General features: G+C 39.1%; 1 protein-coding gene across 1 annotated transcript; it reads right to left on the bottom strand.

Moving 5' to 3' along the window:
* Nucleotides 1-986: 986 nt before the first annotated feature.
* Nucleotides 987-19,075, bottom strand: LOC145497736 (uncharacterized). The gene is made up of 11 exons (XM_081477577.1): nucleotides 18,450-19,075; nucleotides 16,982-17,362; nucleotides 16,302-16,742; nucleotides 15,109-15,378; nucleotides 14,081-14,239; nucleotides 10,106-10,425; nucleotides 5,183-5,416; nucleotides 4,179-4,331; nucleotides 2,733-2,829; nucleotides 2,273-2,425; nucleotides 987-1,714 (listed from the first exon to the last, which is right to left on the bottom strand). Exons 1-11 carry the CDS (start codon nucleotides 18,741-18,743, stop codon nucleotides 1,154-1,156), a joined length of 3,063 nt encoding a protein of 1,020 aa, XP_081333703.1. The 5' UTR covers nucleotides 18,744-19,075; the 3' UTR covers nucleotides 987-1,153.
* Between the last annotated feature and the right edge of the window lie 205 nt (nucleotides 19,076-19,280).

The following is a 19,280-nucleotide window of genomic DNA, read 5'->3' as shown; positions in this document are numbered from 1 at the left end:
TAACTCTACTTTCTCTTATTCAGCATTAACGTGCCCACTAAGCTACTGGGTCAGTATACTTCAAAGCCAAAGGTATAAGGTTAAGGAAGTCCTGTTCACGAATTCACCTCAAAAGTTCTTCTCGTAGGTTACCAAATTCTGCCTGGCGTAATATGCTCATTATCCTGCGAAGGAGACCCTGTTCGCTGGGTATATACTCATAAAAAAAGCCTGTAATATGCGTCCAATTATAGCTAATTGCTCGGTGAAGAACTAATTCTGTTGACCTTCAAAACCTGTGGCGGTTTAACAATGACGTGGAAACCTCAATCCTCTGTAGGAAAAAAGATGGCGACTAGTACTTTAACTCACAATTCTTAGCGCACATAGCGAAGTCCCAACATCTGCTTCAAACCTAGCATACACTATGTCGTCAGCACAGGGACATGTATTGCGAAAGTGTGGCTTTCCTTGTACTTTATGGGCTGTGGAAGGTTCGCATGGTATTGTGGTAAAATGAACAGCCGCCATCTTTTTTCCTACGGAAGATTGAGGTGTAAATCACCTTACCTTCTAAACATTTCGACAAAAAAATATGATGATAAAAGCCATGCGTGGTATATGCACGTTTGTCACAAGAGTTAAAATGACTAAAATTGACGCCACGTTGCTTAGCAAATTCTTTGGCCCAAATCGCGGGCCTAGAGTTCATCGAGACCGACTCTTGACTAAAAGTATCTTTATAACTAGCACAAAACAACATAACGGCAACATTACAGCTAATAAGCTACTTAATATGTCTACAGTCACTTTGTAATGAAAAACGTAACTAGGAACAAACTGCTCGAAGCTCAGCTATTATAGATGCTGGTAGCAAATTAGGATTACATAAGATATATAACTGTCGCATTCCACAAATGTCTCTGTGCAGTGTAGCTTTGAAGGTCCTAGTTCTAGTCGTGAAGGCTTCGCCATTTATCAATTAATTTTTTTTTTTCAACACATAGTTTTGAAAAAAAGTGTTCTTAAATTTCTCTAGGAGCAAAGTCATAAAAACAAACTACTTCATGAAGGATCTGCTCACTAGCTTTAACTCGTCAGGAAAATTTCATCCAGAAACTCTGGAAATAGTAGTTATCGGCGATAGAAAGACTCCTTTCTCATCAGTTCTGGATCAATTTCCCTGATGCTGATCTAAGCACTCCTCAACATGGATTGCCAAGGTGTCATAATCTGGGAATGTCCCTAAGCAACTTGGGCACTGGTTCTCTACGTCGGCGGGGGCGGGGTGGACCTGGGCTCCATTACATCCCACAGCATGTATCTGAAGAGAGTCGAAATCAGGAAACACTCCACGGCAAGTTGGGCATTGCCAGTCCTCCTCGTTGGCACGAGGGAACTGTTCTCGTTGATCACCGCCCATTTGCGCCCGGTCATAGTTTCCCATTGTGCCCTCGAGATTCGGGAATGCTGACGGGTCCCCAGGTCCACGGGAAAACATCGGCAACAACCCGTCAAACCATCCCCTGGATTGCTCATGTTGTTGTTGTTGGATGTCGCGAGGTTCTGGAACGAAACTGCCATGCCTTCGTTGCATCTCGGTTATTCCTCTGTTGCCAAGTTGATCAATCTCTTCCTGATAGCGTTGGTTGTCCACTTGAAGACGCAAAATTTGCTCGTGTTGCTTCTCTCTAGCTTCACGCTCAACTTGAAAATCTGATCGGTAGAGTTCCATCTACATGGGAAAGAGACGGAAACCAGCACATCAATACAAATACACTGTGTACACCGCAACATGCTGGTTATAAGGCGGTTATCAGACCCCACCCCCACCTGCCCCACCTTACCCACTCCAGGTTGTAGGCCAATCGGTTTACTAACGAGGTAAAAAAAATTCCGGTTGTAGTTTGCCTCTTTTCCCACGATACGGAACCCTTTTCCATTCAAAGTTTTGTTATAAACGTTTCAACGTAATCGTAGGGCAGTACACGGCAACGAAACAAGTTTACAATTAGAATCCAGACCAAGACGTTCTAGCCTGAGTGGCTTTCCTTCTATGTACCCCTAATCAATTTTTTTTGTAATCTCACTTCCAAACAGTATTTTGTACAGCTCCTAGCAGCCACCCCCCCCCCCCCGCCCCTTGATAAAAGCTCCCCCGAGTATAGCCCCACCCAAACTGAACTGTATAAGGCTTTAACTGGCGGAGACATTTAGAAACCAGAATCAATAGCCTCTAGCGACGGTTTTATTCGTTTTTCATAAACTCTCGGCCGAATGAAAATTGTCTTACTTGAGCTTCACGGATACGAAGCTCCTCCTCTTGTTGTTTTTCTAAGTCAAACAGTTTTTGTCGCAAGTCTCCTAAGTCATCGTCTTTAAGCTGAAGGTCTTCTTTTAACTTTCTTCTGTGATTCTCTGAATCTTCCAACTCTCTCACGCGATGCTGAAATAATAACAAGAATGAAAATTAATAATGGTAATAGGACTGAGTGGAGTCCAATTCGGTATGTAATCATACGAGTGATTAACAAAATCGGACGACCGCGAAGCGGGAGTCCGTTTTGTTAACTGAGTTCATATGTGACAGGCGTCCTACACACTGCAAGGATCAGCACTGTCGAAGTCATCGTGATTAGTGAAGAGTGAATAAAGATGGTGAATGTTTAGTCTTGTTTGTTCCGCAAACAATAGTTTACAACGGTAGATTAAGACAATCCACACAGGTGACAGTGTTGAACATAAAGACCAACCTTGTTTTCGTCTCTACTGGTTTGATATTCCTCCAACAATTGTTCCTTTTCCGTAAGAACGCGTTCATATTCCTCCTGAAGTTGCCGATGTACCGTGCTAAGAAATCATAACAAGCACATGAAACATTAAACACAAGGAATAAAAAAAAAAACAAGTGCTAAGAAGCAATTCATCTTCATCTCATAAGCCACACCAGTTTAAGACAGACTTATGATTAAAAGAACTTTATTATTATCATTATCATTATCATTATCATTGTCACTATTACTATTATTATTATTATTATTATTACTATTATTTATTAATAATAATGATATAATAATGATAATAATAATCGACTATTTCCTCAGGATAACCCTTCAGTACAAAGTACTGTTATCACCGGGGTCCTACTAATGCACGTAAATATATGAAAGATCTAAAATTTGAAGTGTGGAGAGAGATGTTAAAATCTCTTTATATAATGTTATAAAAGCCAAGTTTTTCCTTAGCTAGGAATAAAAATTAAGAAGACGACAGAAGCAAAGTGATATATTATAATTAGAAAGTAACAACCGTCACGATTCTAAAACAACAAAACGCTAAGCAAAAAATGCTGAAAAAAAAGTGCAGAAACGTGTTGTACGAAATCGCGGAAAAGGAACAGTGGAAGCGCGAGGTAAGTGACGTAAAACGCGGGGAAAATTGTATCACAATGCGGAAAGTAGAGTGTATTATGAAGCGGTACACGGGGGAGTTGTATAAAGAAGTACAATTTGGGTATTGAACCTGGTTGGTGGAAAAATAATTACAACGTTTCATCAATGTTCAGGGTTGTCAGAACAAGTGGTGTTTATGTATGGTGAGTCTGAATATATACTGTATGCTCAGGGTCCGGCGTAGCCAGTATGACGCAAACTGAGGCACTTGCCTCAGTCATTTTCTCGTTTCCGGCTGTAGTTTCTTTTTTGAAGGGGGAAAGTACAAAAGCTGCTAAATACCTTTATTATATCTCTCAGTTAGTACGCGCGCTGTGATTGGTCAATTTAGCGCGCCGTATTCTCCTGTACGGCCCGCTAAAATTTAAAGCTGTTTTTATTGCCAAAATGTTTCGTGATTTATCGCCAAGTGTTCTTAACTTTTTTAACAAGTAAAAGTTTAAAACCGACCGAGTTTTTCCCCATCGATTTATGGCCCAAGCGCGAAGCGCGCGGGCCATAAATCGATGGGGAAAAACTCGGTCCGTAACTTACAGTACGGCCCTCGAATTCGGTTATTAAGAGGTATATAGGAGGAAATTTTAACCATCGAGATTGCCTCAGTCATAATTTCAGTCATAAAGTCGTATGCTAATGGTGCAAAATGTAAACAAGGACGTCAGCAACGACATTCCTATATACAAGTAGTGTGTGAACTGAAGTGAATGAAATTCTTACGTCAGGCAAACTGTATTAACCTAAATGTACCTGTCAGCCTCTAGCTGTACTCGTGTCCTCTGTAACTCCACTTCCATTGCCGTCACTTGCTTTCTAAGAGTCTTGATAATTTCATCTCTTTTAGTCCTTTGACTTTCACTGTCTTCAGTAATCTTGTGAAGATGATCTTGATACATATTTTCCCTTAAAAACAACAAAACATACTGATTAACACCTTTGTTAAAAGCACACATCAGTAAGGGTTTGGAGTGATTGAGAGGCATGTTTGAAAGGTTACAATATGGCTACCAGAGTTTTCACCCATAAAGAAAAAAAAGAGAGTGCCTGAATTATCCTTGACCAGAAAATTTACTCCATAAAACTCCATTACTCCAGCAACATTCTTATCCTTCAGTACAGCTGAGCTAGCTTTCGTAATTTTGGAAAACTGTGAAAATTATTTTAATGGAAAATTAAAAGAGAAAAGAAAAAGAAAATATAACACACCCAACCACACTTAAAGACATCAAGGGTGGATTTAATGAAAAGAGGGAGACAGGAGCTTTTGGTACATGTAGCATGAGTGTAGAAGATACATAACTCATGTCCCTAGCTTAAGGGAGGTCTGTGCTACAAAAAAAGAACTTCTAATGGGGTGGAGCACGTAAAAGATAAAGTATGCATACAAGTCAAGTTGCCCATCAGGCCAGAGCTAATATCCCGGTTTCTGTAACATGAAGCGACTATGAGTATTTATCTACTTCCCCCTGGATGGGATGCTAGTCCATTGCAGGATTACCCCTAGCATTAAGTTTGCCGGTACCCATTTATTCACCTGGGTGGAGAGATGCACTGAGAGTTACGTGTCTTGCCCAAGAACACAACAAAATGCCCCCGGCCAGGGCTCGAATCCAGACTGCTCAATCTGGAGACGAGTGCACTAACCATGAGGCTACCGCTCCCAAAGGGTGGGCCAGGGACTGAGGTTTAATTTACTGTCCCAATCTCCCCACCCTCTGGATTCACTTATGAGTGATGACACATGAAGAACTTACTGTTGTGTGTAATCGTCCATTATCCTTTCTCTTTCTGCTGCAAGAGACTGATTCTCCTGAATGAGTTGTGTCACCTGAACCTTCAGCGACTCCATGGTCACCTCAGCAGTTGATAGTACTTCGCCTTTTCTTGCTAATTCCTCTTTCAACTCGTTAACTTCACGTTCACGAGTTTCATTCATTTCATTGGACATATCGCTTAGTTGTTTCTTTAGGGACTCTACCTCCTCTTCTCTGTTTGAAAAGGGCATAATAACAATATTTTTTTCACCTTATTTTACAATCAAAGATCATGGTTTTATAAATATGGCTGCATCAACATTTTAATTTTTAAAATGTGTACAGTATACTTTTATACGTGAGTAATACAAAATTAATCTTAACCGCCATAGGTATTTGTCGAAAAAAAATAATGATTAACGAGAAATCATTATTCCACAAGCTCACACTGGATATGACATGATAGATTAGCCCACGAGGCAAACACAAGCATCAATTTGGCTATAATTAACTCATATCCAGCAAGTGCAATGGAGTAATTGTTTATTAAAACAGCCCTAAAATATAGAAAACTAAAATAAATAAATAAATAAATAAAAATGCCCCCCAAAATTATGCATATGCTTGCCATATTTATAGAGCATGGTATAGTTGCTCATATACATGTGCCATGAGGGCTGAGCCAATGATTTTGAAACTGCATTATCCAACGATCCAGTTTTAAGTAATAGTAGTTGCACCATTTTCAGGTTAAAAAAAAACAAAAACAAATTGGCAACATTTGTTTCAATATAAGAGGAAACCACTGTACACAATCACTTGACTGAAAAAGTTTAACACTGGCAAAAAACTTAATGCAACAATGTTCAATGGCAAAAACACTCAGGATTTATGTGTAGTCCCATTTGGGGTAATTAAAAACATTTGACCAAATGATAATAAAAATAAAAAAAAACAACCAGAAAAAAGAAAAAAGAAAAATCGGGAACAATGGAGCAATAGTTATATGGTTAATTTAATACCGATATCAGAGAGAAATACAGCCAATCAGAATACAGGAAAGCCGTTGTTTACTCAGTGGTATTACAGCCAACCTTCCTATTGTGTGCAGCACATATGTCACCTGATTGTGTTGGCCAATGTATTTTCTACACTGTGGTATAAAATAGTTATGCAATCCTCTCTCATGGTAAACCATGGAATATTCCACTTCTCACTTGTATTTTCTTTGTACACAAGGCTTGTGTGTATACTATGAAAATACAATTGACTCATGGGATATTCCATGGTGTACTACTCAAAAGCATTGCATAGCTAGAATGTACTATCACAAATAAAAACATGTATTGCCAGGTTATAGGGTTCTTAATTGAAGGAGTGAGTGCAAAACCATGCTAAGTGACGATTTGGGTGAAAAAAAAAATTTTCGCGAAAGGGCTTGAATTTTTGCATGCGGTCTTCAATGTAATAGAAAAACGTGGTCCTGTATTTTTGTCGCTGGTTTTTGCTTCGTTCATAAAGACGCCGCTAGGAAAACCGAGTGGTTTTTCTGCATACGCAATATCTCGAAAACGAAGCGAAGCTTAGCGGAAAAACTACGGGACATTGTTAAACATACCTAAACAAAACTGTATGGGAAATTTGGAGCGTTTTCGACAAAGTTCACTTTTGATTAAAATACCTAGCGCCCTTTTCCCGCCGAGGTCTTCAAATAAACGAAGCCGGGCCTTTGTTATGATAAACAGAGCCGACCCTTTGTTATAATAGCCAAGCCAAGCCTTTGTTATAAGTCGAAGTCTCGCCTCGGTTTATTATAACAAAGGATCGGCCCGCCGCGACCGCAAGGACTTTGATTTTACTTAGAAACCAGCAAAATGTCAATTTCACGCAACTTATATAAGCTCAAATTTATTGATTTCAGGTCAAAAGTGGTTAAAACGTTGACTCATGTTAACGCGTGACGGCAAGGATGTTGATTTCTCTTAGAGAGCAGCAAAATGTCAATTTCACGCAACGTAAAAGCTCAAAAATGTCGATTTCAGGTCAAAAAAGGTTTAAATGTTGATTTCATGTTAACCCGTGACGGGAAGGTTGTTCATTTCACTTAGAAAACAGCAAAATGTTGATTTCACGCAACGTATAAGCTCAAAAATGTTGATTTCAGGTCTAAATAGGTCAAAATGCTGATTTCACGTTAACGCGTGACGGCAAGGATGTTGATTTCACTTAGAAAACAGCAAAATGTTAATTTCACGCAGCGTATAAGCTCAAAAATGTTGATTTCAGGTCTAAATAGGTCAAAATGCTGATTTCACGTTAGCGCTTGACGGCAAGGATGTTGATTTCGCTTAGAAAACAGCAAAATGTTGATTTAACGCAGCGTATAAGTTCAAAAATGTTGATTTCAGGTCTAAATAGGTCAAAATGCTGATTTCACGTTAACGCGTGACGGCAAGGATGTTGATTTCACTTAGAAAACAGCAAAATGTTAATTTCACGCAGCGTATAAGCTCAAAAATGTTGATTTCAGGTCTAAATAGGTCAAAATGCTGATTTCACGTTAACGCGTGACGGCAAGGATGTTGATTTCACTTAGAAAACAGCAAAATGTTAATTTCACGCAGCGTATAAGCTCAAAAATGTTGATTTCAGGTCTAAATAGGTCAAAATGCTGATTTCGCGTTAACGCGTGACGGCAAGGATGTTGATTTCACTTAGAAAACAGCAAAATGTTAATTTCACGCAGCGTATAAGCTCAAAAATGTTGATTTCAGGTCTAAATAGGTCAAAATGCTGATTTCACGTTAGCGCTTGACGGCAAGGATGTTGATTTCGCTTAGAAAACAGCAAAATGTTGATTTAACGCAGCGTATAAGTTCAAAAATGTTGATTTCAGGTCTAAATAGGTCAAAATGCTGATTTCACGTTAACGCGTGACGGCAAGGATGTTGATTTCACTTAGAAAACAGCAAAATGTTAATTTCACGCAGCGTATAAGCTCAAAAATGTTGATTTCAGGTCTAAATAGGTCAAAATGCTGATTTCACGTTAACGCGTGACGGCAAGGATGTTGATTTCACTTAGAAAACAGAAAAATGTTGATTTAACGCAGCGTATAAGCTCAAAAATGTCGATTTCAGGTCTAAATAGGTAAAAATGTTGATTTCACGTAACGCGTGACGGCAAGGATGTTGATTTCACTTAGAAAACAGCAAAATGTTAATTTCACGCAACGTATAAGCTCAAAAATGTTGATTTCAGGTTTAAATAGGTAAAATATGGCGGCCGGAAAATAGTGTTAACATCTGGAACTTACTTTGGTTATCTGGGACAATGACTATCTGCAGTGAACAAATAAACATCAAATAAGCACTTTTCCAAATACAGCAACGTCTTAAATGGCTAAAAATCACGAGATAAATACATATTTTTCGACCAACGCGATCGTAGCTTTATGTCACGCACCGCCTAACAGTTTAACAAATTAACCCTTCTGCGCAACGTACGGGTCTCCATACATCTGCATGTCCGCTGATCCCAGAAGTTCAAAACACTACAAATCATGCCGATATGAAATAAAATCAAAGCAACCTGGATCACAGATCTATGTTACAATCGATCGCTACTTGTTGGCCATTATTATCTTTAAATGAAAAAAGCCGAAACAATCTAGTTACCAGTTCGAGAAACGCGAGCAGAACGTGATCGCAATGCATGCCGGGAAGGGTCTTTACACCTCGTGCGCGGGAAAACATGGCGGTCGATACAAGACAAATTTTATCACTCAAAAACCAGTTCTCGCTTTCCAAACTTTGACACTAGCAATGCTTGGCAAATGGGCCACAACTCACGAGAGGGTATTTTTCTTGGGCAAGAACTGCTCTTGGACTTTGCTGCCTGGCTCGATCTGACTTCGAACGCCGATAACACGATTACGGTATATCAGCTACCTTCGAAGTTTCAGAACACATTTTGATTCTTTAAAACGTGCTGATGACTTACGGGTTTATCGAGGCTTAATGATGCCTCTCAACCACCAGGCAGGCACACAAGGTACTTTAACACAATGCTTAAGATATTAGTTGACAGAGCTCTAATGCGGCACATCTCTTTTTAGTTCGATGGTATTTTGTTTGCCGCTCGATCGATTCACGTGTTGTGCTCACGTCACAATAGCCGATGTAAACAATCTGTTCCCAGATTTCCGCTCTATATATGCTGTGAGATTTGATTTTGACTTCATACACTATAAACAGTCTGCCTGTTTGCTGTTCAACAAATAAACTCCTAAAGACATGGCTAGGAAAAGCCAAGTATTTTTGCATACGTTATAACTCGAAAACGAAGCAAAAACCAGCGACAAAAATACAGGACCACGTTTTTCTATTACATTGAAGACCGCATGCAAAAATTCAAGCCCTTTCGCGAAAATATTTTTTTTCACCCAAATCGTCACTTAGCATGGTTTTGCACTCACCCCTTCAATGCTCCCTCATCATAGGCCTGCAATGCGTGCAGAGAGCTTTATAATGCTCCCTCATCATAGGCCTGCAATGCGTGCAGAGAGCTTTATAATTATGCTCCCTCATCATAGGCCTGCAATGCGTGCAGAGAGCTTTATAATGCTCCCTCATCATAGGCCTGCAATGCGTGCAGAGAGCTTTATATTATGCTCCCTCATCATAGGCCTGCAATGCGTGCAGAGAGCTTTATAATGCTCCCTCATCATAGGCCTGCAATGCGTGCAGAGAGCTTTATAATTATGCTCCCTCATCATAGGCCTGCAATGCGTGCAGAGAGCTTTATAATGCTCCCTCATCATAGGCCTGCAATGCGTGCAGAGAGCTTTATTATGGCTTTGCGCATGCACCATTCATGAATCTTTGCTCCGGAGGAATAAATGAGACTTTGAATTAAACCCACTTTTGAGAGCAATCTTCCTTCAGCTTCTGGCATTCTGCAAGCAAGTTTTCCTTCGTCTCCATGAGCTTGGTCACATTAACTTTCAGCTGCTCGGCATTATTTAAAACTTTTGCCATTGCTGCATCTTTGAGTTGTAACTCCTCCTTCAACTGATTAACCTCATGTCCGTGTGTCTCATTGAGTTCATCTGACACACTGCTTAGCTGTCTTTGCAGTGTCTGTGTCTGTTCTTCTTGCTTTCTTCCTTCTTCCAGAAGTGTGTCCTTTTCCTTTAGAGCTTTTGCCAGTTGAAGTTCAAGTGTCTTCTTCTCCTCAAGGAGCTACGAAAGAGCGAACAAGTGCTATTAATAACTTCACTACTTAGCTACTTGATTCAGTTCGAAATAATTTTTTCAGAAAGATTTTCTGTTTTCATTTTTTCTCTTCTAAGCAAGATAAATAATATTATTAACAGCCTGATTAACTTATGATCGTAAGAAGGGTTAAACAGCTTTTGAATAACCAGGCCTGGAGATCGCGCCCATTTGTCCAGGTGAGCCTCAAACCTCATGGGTGACTACAAGTTGTCCATATTTGAGGCACATTTCTTAAGGTCACTTATATTACTCACATATATGGTGAGTGCTATAAAATTATATTTCAATCTCTGTTGAGTAACTACAGTTGTGAACAGACTCATTTTTGGCAAAAACAGTGGCTTGAGAAATGAAGATATTAAAATTAATGAAGAATGAAGTTTTGAAGGGGTATTAATATAAGGGGTGGCAAATATTAATGGCCCTTTGAAAACTCTGGGTCTTGCAAAATTTTAGTCGAATCTCAGGGGTCTCGCAGTCTCATTTTTTAGTGGTTATGTGCGTCTCGCAGTCTCGATTTTTATATGAAGCTGTCTCTGAATCTTGGATTCCTTGGTTTATCTGTTTTTATAAATGACATTTTCCTGTCACTTGACATTGAATTTCAATGAAGCAACTTACAAATATTATTTATTATTTCCGAGAAAAAGTTAATCCCAACTTCTTTTAAGAGAGAGTCCACCTGAGGACCATGCAGGCAAGTCTACAGCGCACGTCACTGATTCCCCTGAAACTTGGCACACTTAGGTCATTAACCAACTAGTACATTCACCAAGTGCAACAGTTTGGTTTAACTGTCTATTGATTATGAGATATGTCAATCAAACTGTCAGACAATGAAAAGTGTTCAAATTTATGGTAAAAATATACATGAAGTTTGATCATCTGTTGCAAGCTAGAAACAACAGGAAATGACATGATATTTGTACATAGAATAGTTCTAATCTCTAACAATAAAAGAACGTTGACTTAACTTCTGTGGCTTATCTCATGTGACCAGGAGCTAAATTTCCATTCCCCCTAGTCAGGTCATACCTACTGTAAGTAGTAGGGTCTCAAAAAGTCGCTGTTTGTAGAGATGCGGTGTTTTTCTAATCAAATTCGAAGCTATCTAAAGCTTGCCAAATAAATGATCTTTCAGTTTAAAAAGCAAAAACTCTGTAAAGGACTCTGTGGGAAAAGCTCTCTTTGCATTGAACTAATGTTTGTTTGTGACAATATGCAAATGAGCTCGACAAGGAAGTACTGTCAGAATGGAGTGGAAATAATAATATGTAAATAAAACATTACTTAACGAGAAGAGAAACCTTGTTATGAAACATTTTGAAACTCCAATTTAGTTATTTTGTTAGTATTTAAGCTGCTGTTTGCTAGCTGGCATATAGCTAAGCTGCAAACATCATAAGTTGTCATACAAACCTCGCACCGAAGTGAGACGTTTTCATAGAAAGCCACATCATAGCATTTAGAAATCACTGCCTTGAAGGTAGAATAACATAGCTCGTTTGGCAACTAAGCTTCATTTTGTTGTGTTTCCAACACCATAATAATTTTGCTGAACAGATGTTATCGAGCCACTCGGCCAGCTGGCAGCATCACATCCAAGCATTTTAATACTTCAACGACTTGTTTTACTCATTCTTTACCATCCAGTCACATGTTTTGTTCAAACAGTGACAACAATTTTTTTCTTCGCAACGAAATCTTATATTACTTATTTCTTTTCCATGCAATGGTACCGGTAATCACCAGAACATTGATTTTTTGCATTGTTGTTTTACTATAAGCAACACACCAGCTGGAATGATTGATTGCGTGACAGAGTATGTCACTTGTGACATCTTACAGCTGTATTTTGTATCAAATTTCACCCTGATTCCAATCACATTACGATCGCTAGGCTTCTTTTGAATGCTCTGTTAGAGGGCATTCCAAGAAAGAGTGTGGTGTATCTGGTCGGTACAAAGACCACTAAAGACCTCTGTTATAAAACCACATCCGTGGGTGTTGAAGTGGAATGGAAACTTTGTATGTTTGACGAGGCAGGAGATTCCCTTACTATTTGCCCCCTTCACAATTCCCTTGTCAAGCGGCACATGATAACACATTGATTGACTGATGATAGTTAAAACTCACGCTGACCGTTTGACCGCAAAACTATCATCCACTATCACTGACTATGAATAATGGCATCAATATTGTCATTCAGTTTGAACTTAATAATAAGTTTTTCGGTCAATTGTTTCCACTCAAATCCAGGTAGGCTCACATTTTTGCAACATAACTAAGCAGAGCTGAAATTGTGGAAAACCTTGAAATTGGTAAAAAAAAAAGAAGCTTATATCAGGGGGTACTCCCATATAAATAGGACAGGAGTGCTTGTTGTACCTTTAGAGATTTAAAAAGCAGTTATCGTACCTCTTAGGGTGTTCAGCCTTAAAAGGTCCACAGCGGATGCTTTCCCGGTACCTGTTAGGGTATATGGAATTTGGAATCTGGTGCTTACTCAACTAACCTATCCATTATGCCATGACACTCGTTGTAATTCTTTGTTTTCCTGCACTGACATATAGCACGTTTTTGTCCATCAAAATCTCATGATCGTTTTAAACTTTACAGACTTTTTTTGCTGGTATTTATTAAACAAATAAAGGCTTCATAAAATAGTAGGTAAAGAAACTTTTGAAACAATGCCGCATCGTCGATTTTCAAACTTATTTTTGCCCTAAAATCCTTTCCGCTCAACACTTCCTTCAGGGCATTATTTTTAAAATGCGCGTGTTACTAGACCGCTAAGTCATTTGAAATCTCAGTGGTATCATTGCAATCTAATTACTTGATATTCATTACACCAGCATTTTGAGCTGGAAAGGTTTAATGCTTTTACAAATGTTTTAGTCGAAAAATGGGTCAAAATATGGTCAATTTTTGGCCTAAATTTGATCATGAGCATGCTGACCGCGATATCTCCTAGACATTCAAGAATTTCATGATAATATTCTACCCACTGTATTACCACCTCATTATGTAACCCTACAAAGAATTTGAACAAAATCTGAGAGGGTCGATGTCGACTCACATTTTAATACTGCATGGTTTTCATATGGATGCTCTCTTAAATTGTCTGAATTCCACAAAAAGCTACTGCAATGTCCATTTTGGCGCCAGAAAAACAGTCGATATCATAACGTAGTGTGTTATAATCGAATTTCAAGTCCCAGCCAGTTTGAACAAGTTGGTCAAAAGGCTGTACAAGCTCATTCTAACTCTCACCTAAATCTGGGGCTCAAATTTTGAGAGTCTGAAAGTCTTTTGCTCACACTCAAAACACTTTGAAGTCTTGGTCTCGCAATCTAAAAGGTCAAAATGTCTCAGGCTCGCAGACAAAAATGCTTGTCTCGCCGTCTCGTAAAGTCTCACATTTACCATTCGCTGCCCCTAATCTGAAGACTACTGGTATTCCAAATGTTTTGTCTCGAAGGGATGGTCTGGGATCTGCCTGGAGATTGCTGTTTGACAAATGAAAAGCATACTGTACATGCCACCCTCTCATGTTCATCCCATGGGTGACTAGCAAAGCAACAAATTGAATATCTTGACTCCTTTAATTGTAACTTACTTGCTTATGTTTATTTTCCTTCTCAAGAACAGCATTCTCTCTGTTCAGAAGATCTCCCTCTCGATTCTGGTAGATCCAGACATGTTTCTTTAGTTTTGCAATTAATTCATCCTTGTGTGGTGCGTCTCCTGATTCTCCAAATGACTCATTGTCACTTCCCTGAATGTGAGATCAAATATATAGGGAAAAAGTTTTTCTACTTGCTGGTCTCCTTGAGTTGTTCTCAACTGATATTTACACAAGAAGCTGGGTGAATCTATTTTGCATTTTTTATCACCTTTTAAAATTACACTTTGCTTTATGAAAACTAATCAATCAAAAGCTCAACAATAATTCATCAAGTTTAAATAATAGAGCTGAAATAATAATGATACATAACCTTTTTGAACTAATCTTAATCTATAGGCATTTCCTTTTTTACAGTTGTATTTAGAATTCTGTTTTCTCCTTAGTTTCAGTTTCAATTAAGAACATTTACAAAGCAATTGAGACAATGTTTTATCACATTTCCAAACACTTTAGGGTTCATCGAAAATACATTATGTACTCTGCTACATGAATGCATCACATTTTCAAGTCTTGCCTCTGTGTTTGGAAATTTGGTAGAACACAGTCTCACAAGATTGATACAGACCCTTTTTCATAAAATAATGTCTGCCAATTTAAAATTCCTTTGTATCTATTTAAATCTGAATTGTCAACTTATAAATGAAGTTAGTCAGGCTAATTTTAAAACTTACAGAAGCATTTATACATGTAATTGGCAGCCATTTACAAAAACGGTCTACGTTTCATGAATCAATGATGAAATGGAGCATATCGCCCTTGAAAAGCCACCATTTTTGACAATGAAAGGGTATGAAAAAGCATCAATTAAAAGCAGTACAACTGGGTCTCTTGTGTACATTTTGCATCGTGAAACATCTCAAGAGTAGCTGGTACAGCAAGGACTACAAGATGTTGTTTTTTCCTTTTGCCAGCTGGTGCTTACCGAGAGCTCTGAACAGATTTTTAACAATAATACTAACCTTACTCTCCTCTGGTTGCATCTCCATTTCTTCAATCTTTCTTTTGCAGATATCCCTCTCATGTGTCAAGTTGTTAACATCTTCCCTTAGCTTTCCAACATCCTCTCTCTCAGTTTCAAGCTGTTGTTTTAGCTCGGCAATTTCCTTCATCAATTCTGTTTGATGAGCTTCCTGTTTATCAGCAGCGTCCTGATTCTCTCGCTCCTTCTCCTGGTAGGCTTGGAGCTGCTGTTTCATTGTTTCAATGTCCTGATTATTCTCAGTGGTTTCCTGTGGGATTAACAAGCTATATCTTACTACATGAACCTGGGCAGGAATCACATGTTATCAACACCCAGCATGTTGTCGGGAGAGGCAGTGTCCCCAACACTTGCACAAGAAAATAACAAGAAGACACTTCAGACCAATGAAAAACATATCTGTTGATTGTCCACCAGAGATCAGAGGAGCCAGGTGGCTTTGCAGTGCCCAGTCTTTACTCTAACTTGCTTTAGAAGCATGACATGACTAGGATCATTTTGCATGGTTACCCTGGGCCGGGTTGTTCAAAGCCCGATTACACTAACCTAGGATTAGTGAGAATTTTGATTTGAGTTTTGTAACTCTTTGGTCGTGTTTTCTGTTTGTATTGTTTGTCCTTTAGTGTTGAATTTGAAAAATCTCAAACTATAAAAAACATATCCAGCGAAAAACATTTATATCCAAGAAAAATTAATACTTCGGTTAACTTTTAATCCTTGGTTAGCATTAACTGGCTTTTGAACAACCTGGCCCTGGACAACAGTTAGACACCTGTACCCATTAACTCACTGGTGTCAGAGGAGACTGAAATACTATAAGTTAGCTGTCTTTCCCAGAGCCTCCCTATTGCAATACTCTGAAATGGAGTAGGAAAATTGTTAAATTCTTGCACTTGGAATTAATGGCATACAGGATATTTAAGCCAAAAATTAACAGGACGTGGAATACTCTGAGGGCCCCCCCCCCCCACCCCACCCCCTCCTCACTGTAATGGGACCTCACATTTACATGTAATACTTTCCTGCTTTAGCTGATCTTAATATCCCATACCCCATAAATTGCTCCCCTAAATAGCCCACATCCTGGTATTATTTTAGCTAAATACATTCAATATCCCCCTAATAGAGTCTCAAATGTGCTATGGATGTTAATTGTTTCTTGTTTATTATTACCTTTCCTTTCTCCAGGTCTTCAGCCTTCTTCTTGAGCATCTCATTTTCTTGTCTTACAGCATCAAGATCCTCCTGTAGATTGCTCAGTGCCTCTGTTTGTACTTGAAGCTGTTGGCATAGTGCAGTGACCTGTTCTGAAACTGCCACAGAAGCTTGAGTGTCAGTTATCTCTGGCTTAATCTCTTCCAACTCTATCATCTGCCTTTGCTCGATATCGGCAAGTTTCTTCAAAAGAGTGTCATGTTCCTCTTCAAGTTGATTGTACTGCTGTTGCTTTTGCTCGTTCTCAATTTTGAGCTTGTCCAAATCCACTTTCAGTATTTCTTTTTCTGTTTCTAGCTTCCTGTAGTTCTCAGATTGCAATTCTTCAGGACTTGTCTGAATGTCAGATGTTAGAGAATCCAGCGAAATCAGAGTTTCACAGTCATCATTTTCAGTGTGCTATAAAAATTGAAAGGCATTACAACCCAATGAAAACATTGTAAATGTCTACATATCTGACACAAACTGATACATGTGATAAATCTTAACCTGAGAATGGATTTGCTATCCTGATTTTCATAAGACTACCAGAAATAACCTTCAGAGAAACCTACCTCGCATATATGGTGTGTTGTAAAAGAAGCACTACTAACAAATTATTTTAAACAGGTGTATCATTTGTTTGCTATAAATCTTACTTGCTCAGCTTCCCGCATTGCTTTTAAACAGGAAATATGCTCCTGCAGTTTGCTGTTGTTCAGTTCCAGAGTATCTTTTTCAGATTCCAATCTCTTGATTTCTTCTTCAAGAGATTTTACTTGAACAGGATTGCCTTGATCTTCTCGAGCAGCATTGCCATGATGGAGAGATGGCTCATTCAGCTTCGCATCCTTTAGTTTTGACAGTAGCTCCTCAAGTTGCAAATTTTTGTTTTGCTCATTCTTCAGCTCAGTTTTCAGTGTGCAATTCTTCTCTCGGAGTTTCTTCACCACCTCTTTAGCATGATCATACCCTTTTCGTAAAGATTCACTGGCCTGCTTTTGGTTTTTCTGCATGCTCGCCAGATCTTGAAAATACTCCTGGAAAATAAAAGATAAAACCATTATATTCATACTTTGTCTTGACAAAAGACCTTGGGTAAGGGGGTAGGGGCAATCCCATATATAAACTATAAGTGTATGTGCTGCTGTGAACGGTATGGTTTTCAGACAGTTTAGTCTGGGATAGGGTATAGAAATCAGACAGTTTTGATCTACAGTCATGGACAAAAATGTTGACACATTTGAGCAAAACAAACGCTTTCTATCTGCGTCCTTCCGTAATTTCAAAAAGCATCTCCTTTGTTGATAGCCAAACCACCCTCTCCCCCTTTTCAGTGTTGAAATACGCTCTGTGGACACTGTCACATGGCTACAACATTGAAAGGGGGAGAGGGGGTTGAAATGTAAAAATTGGAGATTGAAAAACTCACCCGGTCAACGAAACAGGTCTTTTTCAGGGAGTGTCTCAACTGCTTTTGTCCATGATTGTAGGATAAGGTATAATTTATCAGAAAGTGGCCAGCGTATAAATAATTTAGGCTTTAACAGGGTTCTTTACCTGCAGTTCCATAATAGAAATCAAAACCCAGAACGACTTTATATGATATTGATTAAGTTGGACTATGATGGTGGTAATAAAAGTTTCTGCATGGAAAATCACTAGTCTCGGATAGGGCAGGGGGTTTTCGGTGTCTAGGTCTAGAATAGGGTTGCAAAATCAAGCTGATCATGGTCTAGTACAGGGTAAGGGTTTCAGTGTTCCACTGGCACACCCCTGCCCAAAGATTTATAGAGTACCACCCCCCCCCCACCCCCCCTGCAGAAGACCTTGTTGGGTTGCATTCATGTGTTGAAAACAAAAAAGGTGAAGGCATAACATGTAGATGTGTTCTACCTCGCACGTAATGAAATGAAAAAAATCACTATGCATGTATGCAGCTAACTGTTCAAGGAGAAGAGTTAAGATGTCGCCTAGCAGAGGCAGTGAAACAATCGAAACACAACCACATGTAAGTTAATTACTTCAGCTTGATATAAAGCATAAAACGTACAACTCTACCTTGAAGGTACACTAGTTTCGAAACCACCCCTATATCGACAAAACCTTTCTCCAGCTAAACATTACCTCAAGAAGTTTACTGTTTTGACGAAGGACCCCTTTCAATTCTTCATTTTCCTTAGCAAGATTCTGTACTCGTTCCACGAGTTCACCTTGAGGTTCTGCTGTACTTCCGGCATGAGCCAAGCTTTCACTTTTGGCAGGAATCTCACTTGTCTTTCCATCCTCGCAGCGGTCCGAGTGTTGAAAATGTTCATTGCATTTGTCCACCACAACAAAGCCGCCAATACTGCTGCCTTCGCTGCTAGACTGTGAACTAGTCATTGCCTGAGAGGGAGTGAAACTTCCCGATTCAGACATGGCGATATGGGAAAATATTCGTTGAAAGGAAACTGAGCGAACTGACAAGGATCGTTGAAATAAAGTCCAGCTTAACGTTCAACGTTGACTTAAAAGCATTTAGGATTCTTGACACGAATTAAATCTTCATGGGAACCCAGTGACGCTGTTAAGATCGAAGTTTCGTATTCGAGAATATTACAAATCCCACTGTGTTCGTCGTGAAGATCGAAGATAGAGCTACGAAATTCAGAAGGGTGCAAAGTCTTTGAATCGTGCCACAAGTTCAGCACAATTGAATGCTTTTCCCACTCAAGATACACTTGAACTTCTTAGTTTAAAGCAAGGCTACAAAATAAGCTGGAAGCTGGAAGAGAAACAGCCTCATACAAACACCTTCTTTAAACACTCACTTCGGAAAGCGAAAGCGCCTACAAATACCCCGGATTTTGGCGGGGATTCCCCGCAATTTTCTGTGTCATGACGTCAACTACGTCATTTGCTAAAAACAGACTCGACTCATTCCCTCAACAAACAGCGTTTTGATTCCGCGATAAA

This window comes from Orbicella franksi, chromosome 9 (assembly GCF_964199315.1).
Source record: "Orbicella franksi chromosome 9, jaOrbFran1.1, whole genome shotgun sequence".
NCBI lineage: Eukaryota > Metazoa > Cnidaria > Anthozoa > Scleractinia > Merulinidae > Orbicella > Orbicella franksi.
Note: the sequence above shows the minus strand (reverse complement) of the source record. Positions and strands in the feature narration are given on the sequence as shown.